Source organism: Hemiscyllium ocellatum, chromosome 14 (assembly GCF_020745735.1).
Source record: "Hemiscyllium ocellatum isolate sHemOce1 chromosome 14, sHemOce1.pat.X.cur, whole genome shotgun sequence".
NCBI lineage: Eukaryota > Metazoa > Chordata > Chondrichthyes > Orectolobiformes > Hemiscylliidae > Hemiscyllium > Hemiscyllium ocellatum.
In genome coordinates, this window is record NC_083414.1 from 31910133 (window position 1) to 31924870 (window position 14738).

Here is a 14738-nt window from a genome sequence, read left to right on the forward strand (position 1 = left end):
AAGATAGGGGGAGGGGAAATAAGGAAGCTGGAGAAATCTGCATTCATCCCTTGTGGTTGGAGGATTCCTAGGCGGAAGATGAGGCGCTCTTCCTCCAGGCGTCGTGTTGCTCTAGTTTGGCGATGGAGGAGGCCAAGGACCTACATGTCCTTGGCGGAGTGGGAGAGGGAGTTAAAGTGTTCAGCCATGGGGCGGTTGGGTTGGTTGTTGCGGGTGTCCCAGAGGTGTTCTCTGAAACTTTCTGCAAGTAGGCGGCCTGTCTCCCCAATATCTGGAACTCTGTTTCTATACCTATAAATGAAGCTTTTCAATCTACAGAGGTGAATAGTTGAGTGAAGTGTGAACAATGGTAAAAGAGAGAAAAAAACGTGGTTTTAGAAAGACAGAAATAACCAGAAGGTCATCGAGTATGTAAATTTCTTTCAGAGAGAGAAGTAGGTCATATAGAAAGCAAATGGCCTATAATAGCAGCAATGCACTTCAGCAGTGTCCAAAACAGGCAGAGCTGAAGAAAATAAGTTCTGTGCAGATTAATGTCAGTAACAGAAATCTCCAGAAACAGAAGGCTGTGGAAGCAGAGTTCAGGCAACTCTTTTTATGAAATCAGTAAACAGCATTACTAGATTGATTAAGAGTTTCAGGAAGAGTCAGAATTTTTTTAAAATACAGAAGTTCACCAAACAGAAAGCACTTACAGACATACTCATTGAAAGTTAATTTTAAAATGGAAACAGGGAGATGCTTCATTGACATTTGAGCGTCTGCAGGATTATTCTTTGAGGGCAAAAAGGTTGAATCTCCACCTCTAATATGTGTAAATAGACCATTTCAAATATTTTTGCACAATGTGAAAGAGTTCTTTTTTTTAATAACCTTTTTTTTGTTAGAAATACATTTTGTTAGAAGCCTCTTGCGAACATGTTCAGTAACTGAGTACAATGGTAAACACAAATTACCAAAGTAAAACTTATGGTCTATCAAACCAGGCTTCAGTTGTGGATCTGACTTCACTGTATTATCACTAACTGGAATCATAACAAAGTGGAGCTCATCTGAGATTGAAATTTGTTGAATTTAGGAGGGATTTGCCAATCTTTAAGAATGAGTAAATGGAAGTACTGAGCAAAAAAAAACTGGAGAACTGTTGTGAAGTATGTCCCACAGATTGAAATTTTGGAATGGCATTGACTGTTGTTAAGGTTTTTCTGGGAGTAGATAAGAGAGGAGAAATACAAAGAGAGTAATAAAAAAGGGAAACACTATTAAAAATAGCTGTCTCCAAAACAGTTCAGGCAGAAATAAATTATCTGCATTAGTAGTTGCTTTAGGGATTCAGGAAGACAATTAACTGAAGAAATAGTTAACGGCAGTGAATGCAGGAGTTTGCCCAAATCAATTTGATAAGGAACTTTAAAATGGAAAAAGGGTGACCCTTCACTCAGGTTTGTATATCTGTAAGGTTGTGTTAAAAGAGTTGAATCCTTGCTTCTGAATCTTGTAATAGGATTGTTTCAACCAGCTCTTATATATCATAAAAGAGTTCATTTATTTCCTTGTATGTATAGAAAACTTGGATATTCTTTGTTTAAAAAGTACATTACTAGTCTCTTGTGAAAACGTTGAGTAACTGACCGTTACCGTAAACAGATTCCGAAAGTAAAGCTTATGGTTCAGGTTTCCCTCTGGGATCTGATTTGATCAGTATTACTGTCAAGTGGGATATTAACACCTGAGCCACATGCACATTGAGATGGGGTGCAGAAGGTTAGCGAATAAAGTGCATTACTCAAAGACAAAAGTGGGAGAAGTAGGTTCCAATTTGTGCGATACTGGCACCGCAGCGTTGGAAAGATGGAGCTGTTCTGTTGGGATGGACTTCAGTTGAACTTGCTGGAGGTAATGTACTCATGAATGATTTAGGTAGGGAAGCAGAGAGAGCTTTAACTAATCAGGAAGAGTAAGGAATTATTGAGGGGAAGACTGCGCAAATTAAATGCAAGACTATAGATAAAAGTAGCAATAAATGTAAAGATAAACAGAGGATGATAGGAAGAGCTAATGACTGCAAACATAGGAGCATGTCAGCAAAGAAGACCAGAGGTAACAAAAACCTGAAATAAGGACTCTGTATCTGAACATCAATGGTATGCACAATAATTCATATGAATTGAGAGCTGAAATAGAATCTGATTTGTACACACTCATGCTTATTACAGACAAAGCTGAGAAATGAATATCTAAGGGTACCTAACAACCAGGAAGCTAGGTAAAAGTGCCGGGGTAGCTTTGTTAATTAGGTGTACCTTTGAAAATATGACCCGAGTTCAATATGCAGAAAATGTTTGGATGGAACTAAGAGGCAGAAAGTGAGGATCTGAAACCTGAATACAGGCTGAGGTAATTAGTTGTCAGGAACAACCATTTAACAGATGCTCTTAATAACTTAGGCAACAATAAAATGGCTTCTAGGCTGCAAATTGATAATTCTGCTAAAGCAGCATAAAATGGCTTTTAAGTTACTAATTGCTAATTCTGCTATAGCTGCATAATTGACTAACCACAGTCTGCTTCAATAAAGAATAGCAGACAATGCTCCCTTTACAGCATAAAAATAAGTGGACTAGATAAGACATTACTGGCCAGCCTAACTGACCTTCAGATGCAGGTGCAATGGCTCGGTTAGTGAGATAACGCTGGCCTCAGTGTTGGAAAACAAAATTGGTTCCCAGGAAATATCACTGGACCAAGTAACTGTCAAATAAAGCAGTATTGCGTAATGATTGGTAATCGTTTGAATGTACTGTGCGGTCATAGCCTGTACCCTTCTTTAAGGAAAATATAAAAATGTCTTTGTTTTAAGCCATGGGTGCAGTTCCTCCGAGGAATACGGATATACACGACCTCTGTGTTTCGCGATGCTCTGTACCTGGTCATATGAAGAAATAAAGAATGAAATCTTAAAGAACCAGACTGATTGTGAGTGCTTATTGACCAATCACAGAGCAGAGACGGCCGTACTAGCTACTGCCCCCTCCCTGCACCCCCAGGTCCAGACAGAGTCATAGTGATAGAGTTGTAGAGCATGGAAACAGACCCTTCGGTCCAACCAGTCCATGCCAACCAGATAGCCCAATCCAATCTAGTCCCACCTGCCAGCACCCGGCCCAAATCCCTCCAAACTCTTCCTATTCATATACCCATCCAAATGCCTCTTAAATGTTGCAATTGTACCAGCCTCCACCACTTCCTCTGGCAGCTCATTCCATACCCGTACCACCTTCTGTGTGAAAATGTTGCCCCTTAGGTCTCTTTTATGTCTTTCCCCTCTCACTCTAAACCTATGCCCTCTAGTTCTTGACTCCCCCACCCCAGGGAAAAGACTTTGCCTATTTACCCTATCCATGCCCCTCATAATTCTGCAAACCTCAGTCTCCGATGCTCCAGGGATCTTGAAAAGAAGCAGAAAACTTTGATGTGAGTTGTTTATAGTTCACCAAGTAGCAAAGAAAATACAAAGCACGGTATGAATTAATTAACCAGAAGTGAACCTAACAGTGGTAATACAGCGATCGTGAAGGATTTCAATAGACTACGGTAAATAGGTAATACTATTTAGTACAATTGTTGCAAAGTACAAACTCTTCAAATATATGCAAGATATTTTTCTCAGAGCAGCATGCAGAGGAACAAAAGGAGAACAGGCTATTTCAGACATAGAACTGTGAAGCCATCATGGGTTCTATTCGATGAAGAAGAAAACTTTTAATGTTGTTTAAAAAATGGCAAGCATGTGGATTGGAAAGATTTTCTGCAAAAGACCAAGTTAAAAATCACACAACACCAGATTATAGCCCCAACAGGTTTATTTGGAAGTGCTTGCTTTTGGAGCGGTGCTCCTTCATCAGGTAGCTATGGAGCAGGATCATAAGACACAGAATTTATAGCAAAAGATCCCAGTGTCATGCAACTGAAACAATTTATTGAATAAACCTAGGTTGCTGTTAAGTTTTTCATCTTTTAGAATGGGTTGCAGGTTTCGGTTCATCAATATGTAAATTCCAGAACTTCTTTCCAGTCATATTCTCGAGATAACTTAAAGTTTTATTTAAAAAAGATGACATCTTAGCTCAATGTACTGAAAGTGTGAGGTTAGAGTCTGTCTATATCCCAATCTTGAGCCCAACTGGTTCTATATCCAAAATAGGATTTTATAAAATGTTACATGGATTGACTGTCTATAGATTGTGTGCTTTTTAAACAAAATAGAATAGATCTGCAATTACAATTCTGCAAATGCAAATTCACCCCACAGACTTATATGTGTGTGTGCGTATAGCGGTCAGGGACATTCGACCTCGAACCCTCGGGTAACCATCCTCCAAGGCGGACTTCAGGATATGCAACAACGCAGAGTGGCCGAGCAGAGGCTGATACCCACGTTCAGTACCCATGAAAATGGACTCAACCGGCACCTGAGGTTCATGGCACACTACAGGTGACCTCACTACACACACACACACACACACACACACTCCTACATACTCTCACACTCACGCAGACCCTCTCTCATATACACTCTCTCTCTCTCAGACACACACACACATACACCTCCTACACTCTCACCCAGGCACACAACCTCTCACAGGCTTATACTCCATCACACTCAGGCATACACTCTACCAAGCATGCACACACGCAAACACACACTCTCACCCAGATACACACATGCACACACAATCTCTCTCTCCCTCTCATATGCACACATACACACTCTCCTCCCTCAAATGTCCACACACACACACACACTACACACACACACATATATATAAGTATCTGGGGTGAATGTGCATTTGCAGAATTGTAATTGCAGATACACTCTATTTTGTTCCAAAAGCACACAGTTTGCAGGCAAGTCAATGCAAACAGTCTACCCACGTAACATTTTAACCTCACACTTTCATTACATTGTCTGAACTGAAATGTCTCTTTTTTTTAATAAAACCTTAAGTTATCTCGAGAATGTAGCTTAGATTAGACTAGATTAGATTCCCTCGAGTGTGGAAACAGGCCCTTCGGCCTAACCAGTCCACACCGACCCTTTGAAGAGTAACCCATCAGAGCCATTCCCCCTGACTAATGCACCTAACACTAAGGGCAATTTAGCATGGCCAATTCACCTAACCTTCACATCTCTGGACTGTGGGAGGAAACTGGAGCACCTGGAGGAAACCCACGCAGACACAGGGAGAATGTGCAAACTCCACACAGACAAACGCCCGAGGCTGGAATCGAAGCTGGGACCCTGGCACTGAGCCACCATGCCGTGTGACTGGAAAGAAGTTCTGGAATTTACATATTAATGAACCGAAACCTACAATCCCTTCTAAAAGATGAAAGACTTAACAACAATCTAGGTTTGTTCAATATACCATTTCAGTTGCATGACACTGAGATCTTTTGCTAAAAATTCTCTGCCTTATGATCCTGATGAAGGAACAGTGCTCTGAAAGCTAGTGTTTCAAAATAAACCTGTTGGAATATAACCTGGTGTTGTGTGATTTTTAACTGTGTCCACCCAGTCCAACACTAGCACCTCCACATCATGGCAAAAGACCAAGAAAGAGATTTTTTTTAAAAAAAAGAGTACATTTAATATAGCAATAACTTAGCACAAAACATAAAAACTGACTTTAAAAACGTCTACAGGTATGTCCGGGGGAGGTGGTGGTACGGGTACTATCACTAGACTGTTAAGTCAGAGACCTGACAACGTTCTGGGAACCCAGGTTTGAATCCCACCATAACAATAAGAGTCTAATAATGACCAGCAACACTGTTCTCAGTTGTCCTAAAAACTCATCTGGTTTGCTAATGTCTTTTAGGGAATGAAACTGCCATCCGTACCTCGCCTAGCCTACATGTGACTCCAGACTCACAGCAATGTGATTGACTCGAAAACTGCCCTCTGAACAATTAGGGATGGGCAAGAAATGTTTGCCTAGCCAGTGACATCCACATCTCATGAATCAATTTTTTAAACGAAAGGAAGAGAAGAACAAAAAAAAATGCCAGTGTGTATTAATACATAGTCTCACTTGTCACTATGTATGCATATTTCCAGAAATGTTACACATTTCAATGTAGAATTTCAATGAGATTATACACAAAGGAACTGCAAATGTGCAGAATAGAAGCACCCTATTGAATGGAGTTCAGCAGGCCAAAGTGAGGGAGTGGACTTAGGGCACAGACAAAGTCAGGGGGGGAATAGTGAGGATGAGGATGGAATGAGGAAGAGGAGGGAGTGAGGGAAGAGAAGAGCACGCAGAAAGGGGGGTGATGAAGGAGGATCGGGAGGAGGGTGTAGTATGGAGGTGGGAGTTAGAGCATTGAGGGATAGGAGAAAGGACAGGTGGTGGTTATGGAGGTGGGAGGGAGGACAGAGGGTGGAAAGTGATGGGAAGGATGTGGGGGATATTGGTGAGAGAGGGAGGATAGTTCATCCCCTCCCCCATTCACAACCAACCTCCATCACCCACTTCATAACCACACCAAGTTTAAAGCTGAATCCACTTAAATGCGCAAATTTAAGTCATACATAGTACGTATGCAGGTGGTGTCAATGGACATGGCAAAACAGATATGGATTCAGTAAGCAAATACACTTTGTCTGTCTTCACGGACAGGGATACCAAAAAGATCTCCCAAGAATAATGGTAAATCCAGAGGCTAATGCAAGCAAAGAACTACAAAATATTAATATATGTAAAAATATAGCACTAGGGAAATGAATGGAACTTAATGTGAACAAATCCCTTCAACCTGATGATCTATATCCCAGACTATTGAAAGATGTGACTGCAGGGGTGATAGATGCATCAGTGGTCTTCGTTAAAGTCCGATAATCTCTGGAATAATCCTGGCATACTGAAAGATGTTTAACGTAACCACACAATTTAAGAATGGAGGACAAAAGAAAATGGGCAGGTATAAATCTGTGAGCCTAACATCAATCAAAGGAGAAATCCTAGAACTTATTTATTCAGTCAAGAGGTATGGGCTTCACTGGTTGAGCTGAATTGGCTTCTTAAACTACTGAAGTTGTAAATCGTGCGGAATATTGTGCAATTATTAGCAAACTTTCTCACTTCTGACCTTACTATGCTGGCAAAGTCTATCTATAATAAAGGATTTGATAACAGGACATTTGAACATAACAGCAGAACTGGATATATATAGTTGACATGGATTTATGAAATGGAAATAGTGTTGGAGGTTTTGAGGACATAACTAGGACAATAGATGGGAAATCAATCAGGTTGTTCATTTTGGTAAGAAAAACAAAAATTTAGAGTGCTGTGTTATCCCAAGCCCTTAACAACGTGTGCAATGATGAGTCAGTTGGGAAAATTTGGTGAGAATGGAAAAACAACATTCTCAACACTGAGGGGAAAAAATATCTGATGTTCCACCAAAGATTTTAACAACTAGATAAGACACTTACTAGGGAGTGGCGAGGGGCCTATTTTACATGCGTTAACATCTTATCATTACTGAATTTCATCTAATGTATTTGCAGTTTGCCCCAAACAGTGGAGAGAAACTGATGATGACAATTCCCAGCATGAAAGTCTGAATGGGTACCTGTTAGCAACAGCTCACCAGGGCCTTCGCTAGGCCTCTATGTTGGCCAGCAATCCACACATATCAGAGCACACTCCACGGGCAGTGACTGACTACATCCTCCAACTATGGAGACTGGCATTGGCAAAGCACCAGCCTAAAACCAGCATGGCAAATTTGGGACTCACTTTAAGTACAGGTCTGCAATTTGGAGCAGATATACACCCTACATTGTAATACTCCTGCCAATCTGTTATATGCAGAGAGAGGCTCTCATTACATGCATTGGAACAGAATGTGTCTCAGGGCTTGTAGTTTGCTTTATCTGGTGCTAAGTAACTGAGCACAGTTTGGATGCTCACTGTATCTCTTCCTTACTTTTAGACAGATGCTCAAGCAGTTTTCCATGACTGTGGTCAGACTGATTCTGCATCAGTCAGGAAAGATAATGAGGTAGCCCAATTGAATTACTGGGAAGCACAGAGGGCAGGAAAGATTGTTAGTTTGGGAGGTGGAGTGGTTGAGAGCCATTGAAGAAGATGTTGGATACAATACTGAGAGTGGTAGACTACGAGTCTTGGTAAAAAGTAGATCAAATAGCAGTATTACAAGTATGAAGCAGCAGTGGAAAAATGATAGTACTTACCCTTAACACACAGTGTCAAAGTCATTTACCTCTTAGATTGTTCCCTTAAGCAGAGAAGGTCAAGAGGGAAATTTAAACGAAGTGTTCAAAATCATGAGAAATTTTCACAGATTAAATAAATGTTTCCAAAGACAAGTGATTGATACCCAGAGAACAGAGATTTAAAATAACTGAGAACAAGAGGGAGATGTGGAATTGTCTTTCCAAATATTTATGATAGAGAATCCATTGCCTGAAAAAGTGGCATAAGCAGATTCAAGAGCAACATTCCAACTTAAGTTAAACTAAATTAAATTAAGCTTAAATTCATTTCACAGACAAAAATACCAACTACATATCCAATGTTTTGGAATGTTGGAGACTTTCAAATAAATTTCTGATGAAGGCATGAGAACGTTAGGTTATCTGACAATTCCTGCAACGGTGATGGATTGCATTTGATTTGGACGCACCATCAAGTATTTTTACATATATAAAAATGAGAAAAAAATGCAGGGACATCAAATAAATGCAATGCTTACAGTACCTTTATTGGTAATCCAGCTTGAATGAATTCAACTCCAATGGCTTTGGTGCCATCAAATAAAATTTTTGTTACAAAGGTTTTCTCTTCTGCTGTTAGGTTCCTGCGTACCAAAGCAGGGTGCAAGTAGGCACTGGCCGCACTCCATCTTTTTCCTGAAATACAGAAAATTTTGACTATAAGTAATGAAGTAACTATTTAGTCTGCATTTTTTGTAGCTTGCAATGGAAAGATATAAAAATTACATTCATCATAAACTTGGCTAATCAAGTTAACTTTCCATGACTCAAGCAATGCCTTCAATATGTCCCTACAGTTGCAATTTGGAAATGCTGGTGTTGGACTGGGGTGTACAAAGTTAAAAATCACACAACACCAGGTTATAGTCCAACAGGTTTAATTGGAAGCACACCAGCTTTCGGAGCGACGCTCCTTCATCAGGTGATAGTCACTATTTTTAACTTTGTACACCCCAGTCCAACACCAGCATCTCCAAATCATAATTAATATGCTTTACTTCAGTTAACAATAAGACCGTCAAACCGTCAGTTTGAGGCAACATACCTGGAGATTTTTGTTATTACAGGTGTACCCAATCTGAATGTTGGTTAAATTTCAAAGCAGTCAAGCACTTCAGCTCAACAGGTGGTCTATTGCTCAAAAAATGATTGCCACCTTTAAGAAACTGCAACTGCAAACTATGCTTTTGATGTGGTTATTTGTTTGTTTATAAAGCTAATCGGCACTTAAATTATTTTAATTCTTTTAGCACTGGCAAAGCTTTTTTCCAGTATGAGTGATGATAGATTTAATTTTATGATTTTATTAGATCATTTGAGTTTAATTTCCCTCAATAACTTTAAAACCATTACTTTTGCACTGTATACAGTGAGTACTGGGTGAGAGACAATGGAGAGTACATGGGGAAATTAAAGTATCACAGAGATGGTATGGGTAATCTGAAAGAGCACAGAGCAACAAGGGGTGAAGGAACACGGAGGTTGCTTCAGAAACAAGGGACGAAAATGTGTTGCTGGAAAAGCGCAGCAGGTCAGGCAGCATCCAAGGAGCAGGAGAGTCGACGTTTCGGGCATGAGCCCTTCTTCAGGAATGAGGAATGAGGAAGGAATGAGCCCTCCTGAAGAAGGGTTCATGCCCGAAACATCGACTCTCCTGCTCCTTGGATGCTGCCTGACTGGCTGTGCTTTTCCAGCAACACAATTTCAGTTCTGATCTCCAGCATCTGCAGACCTCACTTTTTACTCGAAGATTTTTGCACAGGGGCTCAACTCTTAATATTATTTAAAAACCAACCCAGTAAACCTGAACTCTTACCATACCACTCTATGGTCCCTTGTTGCTGAGAGGAAGTGAGTGAATCTTCGAGTAAAAAGTGAGGTCTGCAGATGCTGGAGATCAGAGCTGAAAATGTGTTGCTGGTTAAAGCACAGCAGGTTAGGCAGTATCCAAGGAACAGGAAATTCGACGTTTCGGGCCAGAGCCCTTCATCAGGAGGGCTCATTCCTTCCTCATTCCTCATTCCTGAAGAAGGGCTCGTGCCCAAAACGTCGACTCTCCTGCTCCTTGGATGCTGCCTGACCTGCTGCGCTTTAACCAGCAACACATTTTCACCCCTGTGCAAAAAGGCAAGAATCCTAAACAAAGTCACATATGGGTCACAGGTGCATTTCAGACGCTGGAAAATGGCACAGAATTTCCCAAGCACACATGAAGACACAGCCCTGCATGCAGTCTTTGGCATTCCATGACATGCATGCATGTCCCATTATGACAAAAGCATAGACACTTATAGCCTATATAACAGAATCAATGTCTGTCTAATCAAAATTGCACACACACATTCTACTTTTTCAGTTTTTGGCCATCACTGCATGGAATAATCTGCAAAGATTCCAATGAGTCAAGATATTAAGCTTCTTTATGAACTTAAAAAAAGCTAAATGCTCACTCTGGTATTTCCCATTTTACAAAGTGCTACTACCACCAAGAATTTCCAAAATACTAAAATACCTGTGACTTACCAGATTCCTTTTGATTTGATTTTAAAAATAAATATGTTTAAATTCTCCTTCCACCTCATATAGTTTCATCGGCAGACTGCCAATCCTCATTCAGAATTATTAACTAAGCTATTGCACAAAACCTTTTGCAGTTTATGCTCTTCTTTACCCGTGATCAACTTGCCAATAATCAGTCTTGAGCAATGCAGAAAGATTTCTTTCTCAACAGTGTTTGATGCACTGTTAAGGGCAACAATCACATGTACAGAAGAAGCCCAAGTACCAATGAGCCTACCATTTAACAACAATCTCATACTTGAAAGTCAATTAACTGCAGATACCAGATAGTCTGGCTTCTACAATTTTAAATAAATAAAGACAACAGTAGAAATTGAGCTAAATCATCATTGTATTTTTTACTGAGGAATGGAGCCAATTGTTATGATCATGTTAGAGATTGTTAGTATTTACAGTGAAAACGGAACATCTCAATTAACGTACAGAGCCGTGCCTTCGAGTTCCACACTTATATTCAAAAACATTGAGCAGTCTTGACAGCCTTCTGTGGTAAATAATTCAACTGATTCAATACATCCAGAGAAGAAATTCCTCTTTATTTCCATCCTAACTGAGCAATCCCTTACTCTGAGTTTATGCTCTGTGATCCTGGACTCTCCTACAAGGGAAAATAACCTCTCAGAATGTACCATATCCACACCACTAAGGAACTTTTTTTTGTTTCAATAATTCTAAATCTCACTTTCCCCCCCACCTGCATCCACCTATCACCTTCCCAGCTACCTTCCCCCCAGCCCCAGACCCACCCTCCTTTTTTACCTATTAGACCCCTCCACCCCCACGACATTCTCGATGAAGCGCTTATGCCTGAAAAGATGACTCTCCTGCTCCTTGGATGCAGTCTGACCTGCTGTGCTTTTCCAGCGTTACATTTTTCAACTTTAACCTCTAATGTGTACAAGTCAACCGAAGCAATCTCTCTCATAAGACAGTGCCTCCATAACCAGAATCAAACTATGAACTTTCTCTGGGCTGTCTCCAATAGCAGTATATCTTTCCTTAGCTTACTGTTTTTCAGTGTAGTCCAACTCGTGCCCTGTATACTTTTAATAGGATTCTGTCATTTTAAACTGCATTTCATTTGAATAACGGACAACATTTCATTTGCTTTCTCTATTACCTGCTGAACCTGTACTGTAATGTTTTGCGAATAATGCAAATTATGCACAAGCACCAGCAAATCAGCAAGTTATTTCTCCCACTTATCTAACCAGTCGAGACTCCCTATACACTCATACTGCTGCGTCATCCTTACAACTTGTCTTCCCACTTACTTTTGTGTCATCTACATCAATGTTCCCCTTATCCCAGCTCCCTCTATTCTGTTTGTTAGCTAATCCTCCATCCAGGCTAATATAATATTCCCAATAGTCTTGGCTTAAGAGTATCTTACCTTAACAGCTACCTTAACATACCAGTCTTTAGCTCCACCAGGTCCCCTGATATGTTTTCTCTAGTGATAGTTATTGTAGCTATTTCCTCTCCCGTTCTGTCCCCTGCCATCTCTCAGTCTTCCAGAATAACTACTGGCTGCATTCTGCCAAAGGCTACATAAATGTCAGTATAGACTTTTTCCTCCAGCTGTCTACCGCCCCCATCACCCCCTCCAACCTCCCGCCCTCACAACACGCAGCCCTCCACTCCCTGCACTCCAATCCCAGCCTCTCCATCAAACCCGCAGACAAGGGGGTGGGTGCAGTAGTAGTGTGGCGCACTGACATCTAGACCACTGAAGCCAGATACCTCCTCCTATTGCCCCCTTGATTACGACCTCACCTCCCATCACCAAACCATCATCTCTCAGACCATCCACAACCTCATCACCTCTGGAGATCTCCCATCCACAGCCTCCAATCTCACTGTCCGTGAACCCTGCACTGCCCGATTCTACCTTCTACTGAAGATTCATAAATCTGACTGCCCCGGTCAACCCACTGCCTCAGCCTGCACCTGTCCCACTTAACTCATCTCTGTCTACTTTGACTATCCCCCTTAGTCCAGGAACTCCCCACCTATGTTCAGGGCATCACCCACTCCCTTCACCTCCTCCAAGATTTTTGTTTCGCCAGCCCTCAATGCCTCATCTTCACCATGGACTTCCAATCCCTGTACATGTTGATCACCATGACGAAGGCCTCCAAACCTCCGTTTCTTCCTCTCACACCGTCCCAACCAGTACCGTTCCACTGACACTCTCATGAGCCTGGCTGAACTGATCCTCACCCTTAACAACTTCTCGTTCCAATCCTCCCACTTCCTCCAAAACAAAGGGGTAGACATGGGCACCTGCCTGGGACCCAGCTATGCCTACCTCTTTTTCGGGTACGTGGAACAGTCCATCTTCCGCAGTTACATCGGCACTGACCTCCACTTGTTCCTCCGCTACATTGGTGACTGTATAGCACTACCTCGTGCTCCCACGAAGAGGTCGAACAGTTCATCAACTTCACCAACCCCTTTCATCTCAAACTCAAGTTCACCTGGACCATCTCGGACACCTCCCTCCTTTTCCTGGACCTCTCCATCACCATCTCCAGCGATTGACTAACCATGGACATCTGGTACAAGCCCACCGACTCCCACATCTAACTCAACTACACCTCCTCCACTCTACTTCCTGTAAAAATGCCATCCCTTTTTCCAATTCCTCTCCCTCCAACGCATCTGTTCTCAGGAAGACCAATTCTACCTCAGAAAGTCTCAGATAGTCTCCATCTTCCAAGATTACAATTTCCCTTCCCATGTGGTTGACGATACCCTCCAGCCCATCACCGCCATTTCCCACACTTCTGCCCTTGAACTCCACCCCTCCCAACATAACAAGGACAGAACCTCCCTGGTCCTCACCTTCCACCCCACCAACCTCCACGTACATCGCATCATCCTCCACCACTTCTGCCACCTACAAACGGACCCCACCACCAGAGTTATAAGACCATAAGACATAGGAGTGGAAGTAAGGCCATTCAGCCCGAGTCCACTCCGCCATTCAATCATGGCTGATGGGCATTTCAACTCCACTTACCAGCATTCTCCCCGTAGCCCTTAATTCCTTGTGACATCAAGAATTTATCAATCTCTGCCTTGAAGACATTTAGCGTCCCGACCTCCACTGCACTCTGCGGCAATGAATTCCACAGGCCCACCACTCTCTGGCTGAAGAAATGTCTCTGCATTTCTGTTCTGAATTGATCCCCTCTAATTCTAAGACTGTGTCCACAGGTCCTAGTCTCCTCGCCTAACGGAAACAATTTCCTAGCGTCCACCCTTTCCAAGCCATGTATTATCTTGTAAGTTTCTATTAAATCTCCCCTTAATCTTCTAAACTCCAATGAATACAACTCCAGGATCCTCAGCCGTCCCTCTTATGTTAGACCTACCATTCCAGGGATCATCCGTGTGAATCTCCGCTGGACACGCTCCAGAGCCAGTATGTCCTTCCTGAGGTGTGGGGACCAAAACTGGACACACTACTCCAAATGGGGCCTAACCAGAGCTTTATAAAGTCTCAGTAGCACAACGGTATTTTTATATTCCAACCCTCTTGAGATAAATGTCAACATTGTATTCGCTTTCTTAATCACGGACTCAACCTGCATGTTTACCTTTAGAGAATCCTCGACTAGCACTCCCAGATCCCTTTGCACTTTGGCTTTATGAATTTTCTCACCATTTAGAAAGTAGTCTACGCTTTTATTCTTTTTCCCAAAGTGCAAGACCTCGCATTTGCTCACATTGAATTCCATCAGCCATTTCCTAGACCACTCTCCCAAACTGTCTAGATCCTTCTGCAGCCTCCCCACTTCCTCAGTCCACCTAACTTTGTATCATCTGCAAACTTCGCTAG

The 14738-nt window shown here is 41.8% G+C and overlaps 1 protein-coding gene across 1 annotated transcript in view; it reads right to left on the reverse strand.

Annotated features, from left to right (window-relative positions):
- Window positions 1-14738, reverse strand: part of chdh (choline dehydrogenase) — a 95473-nt gene that overhangs the window by 16422 nt on the left and 64313 nt on the right. Inside the window, exon 3 of the mRNA XM_060835162.1 lies at window positions 8796-8947. Coding sequence (XP_060691145.1) covers window positions 8796-8947 — 152 coding nt within the window. The remainder of the gene's footprint in view (window positions 1-8795; window positions 8948-14738) is intronic.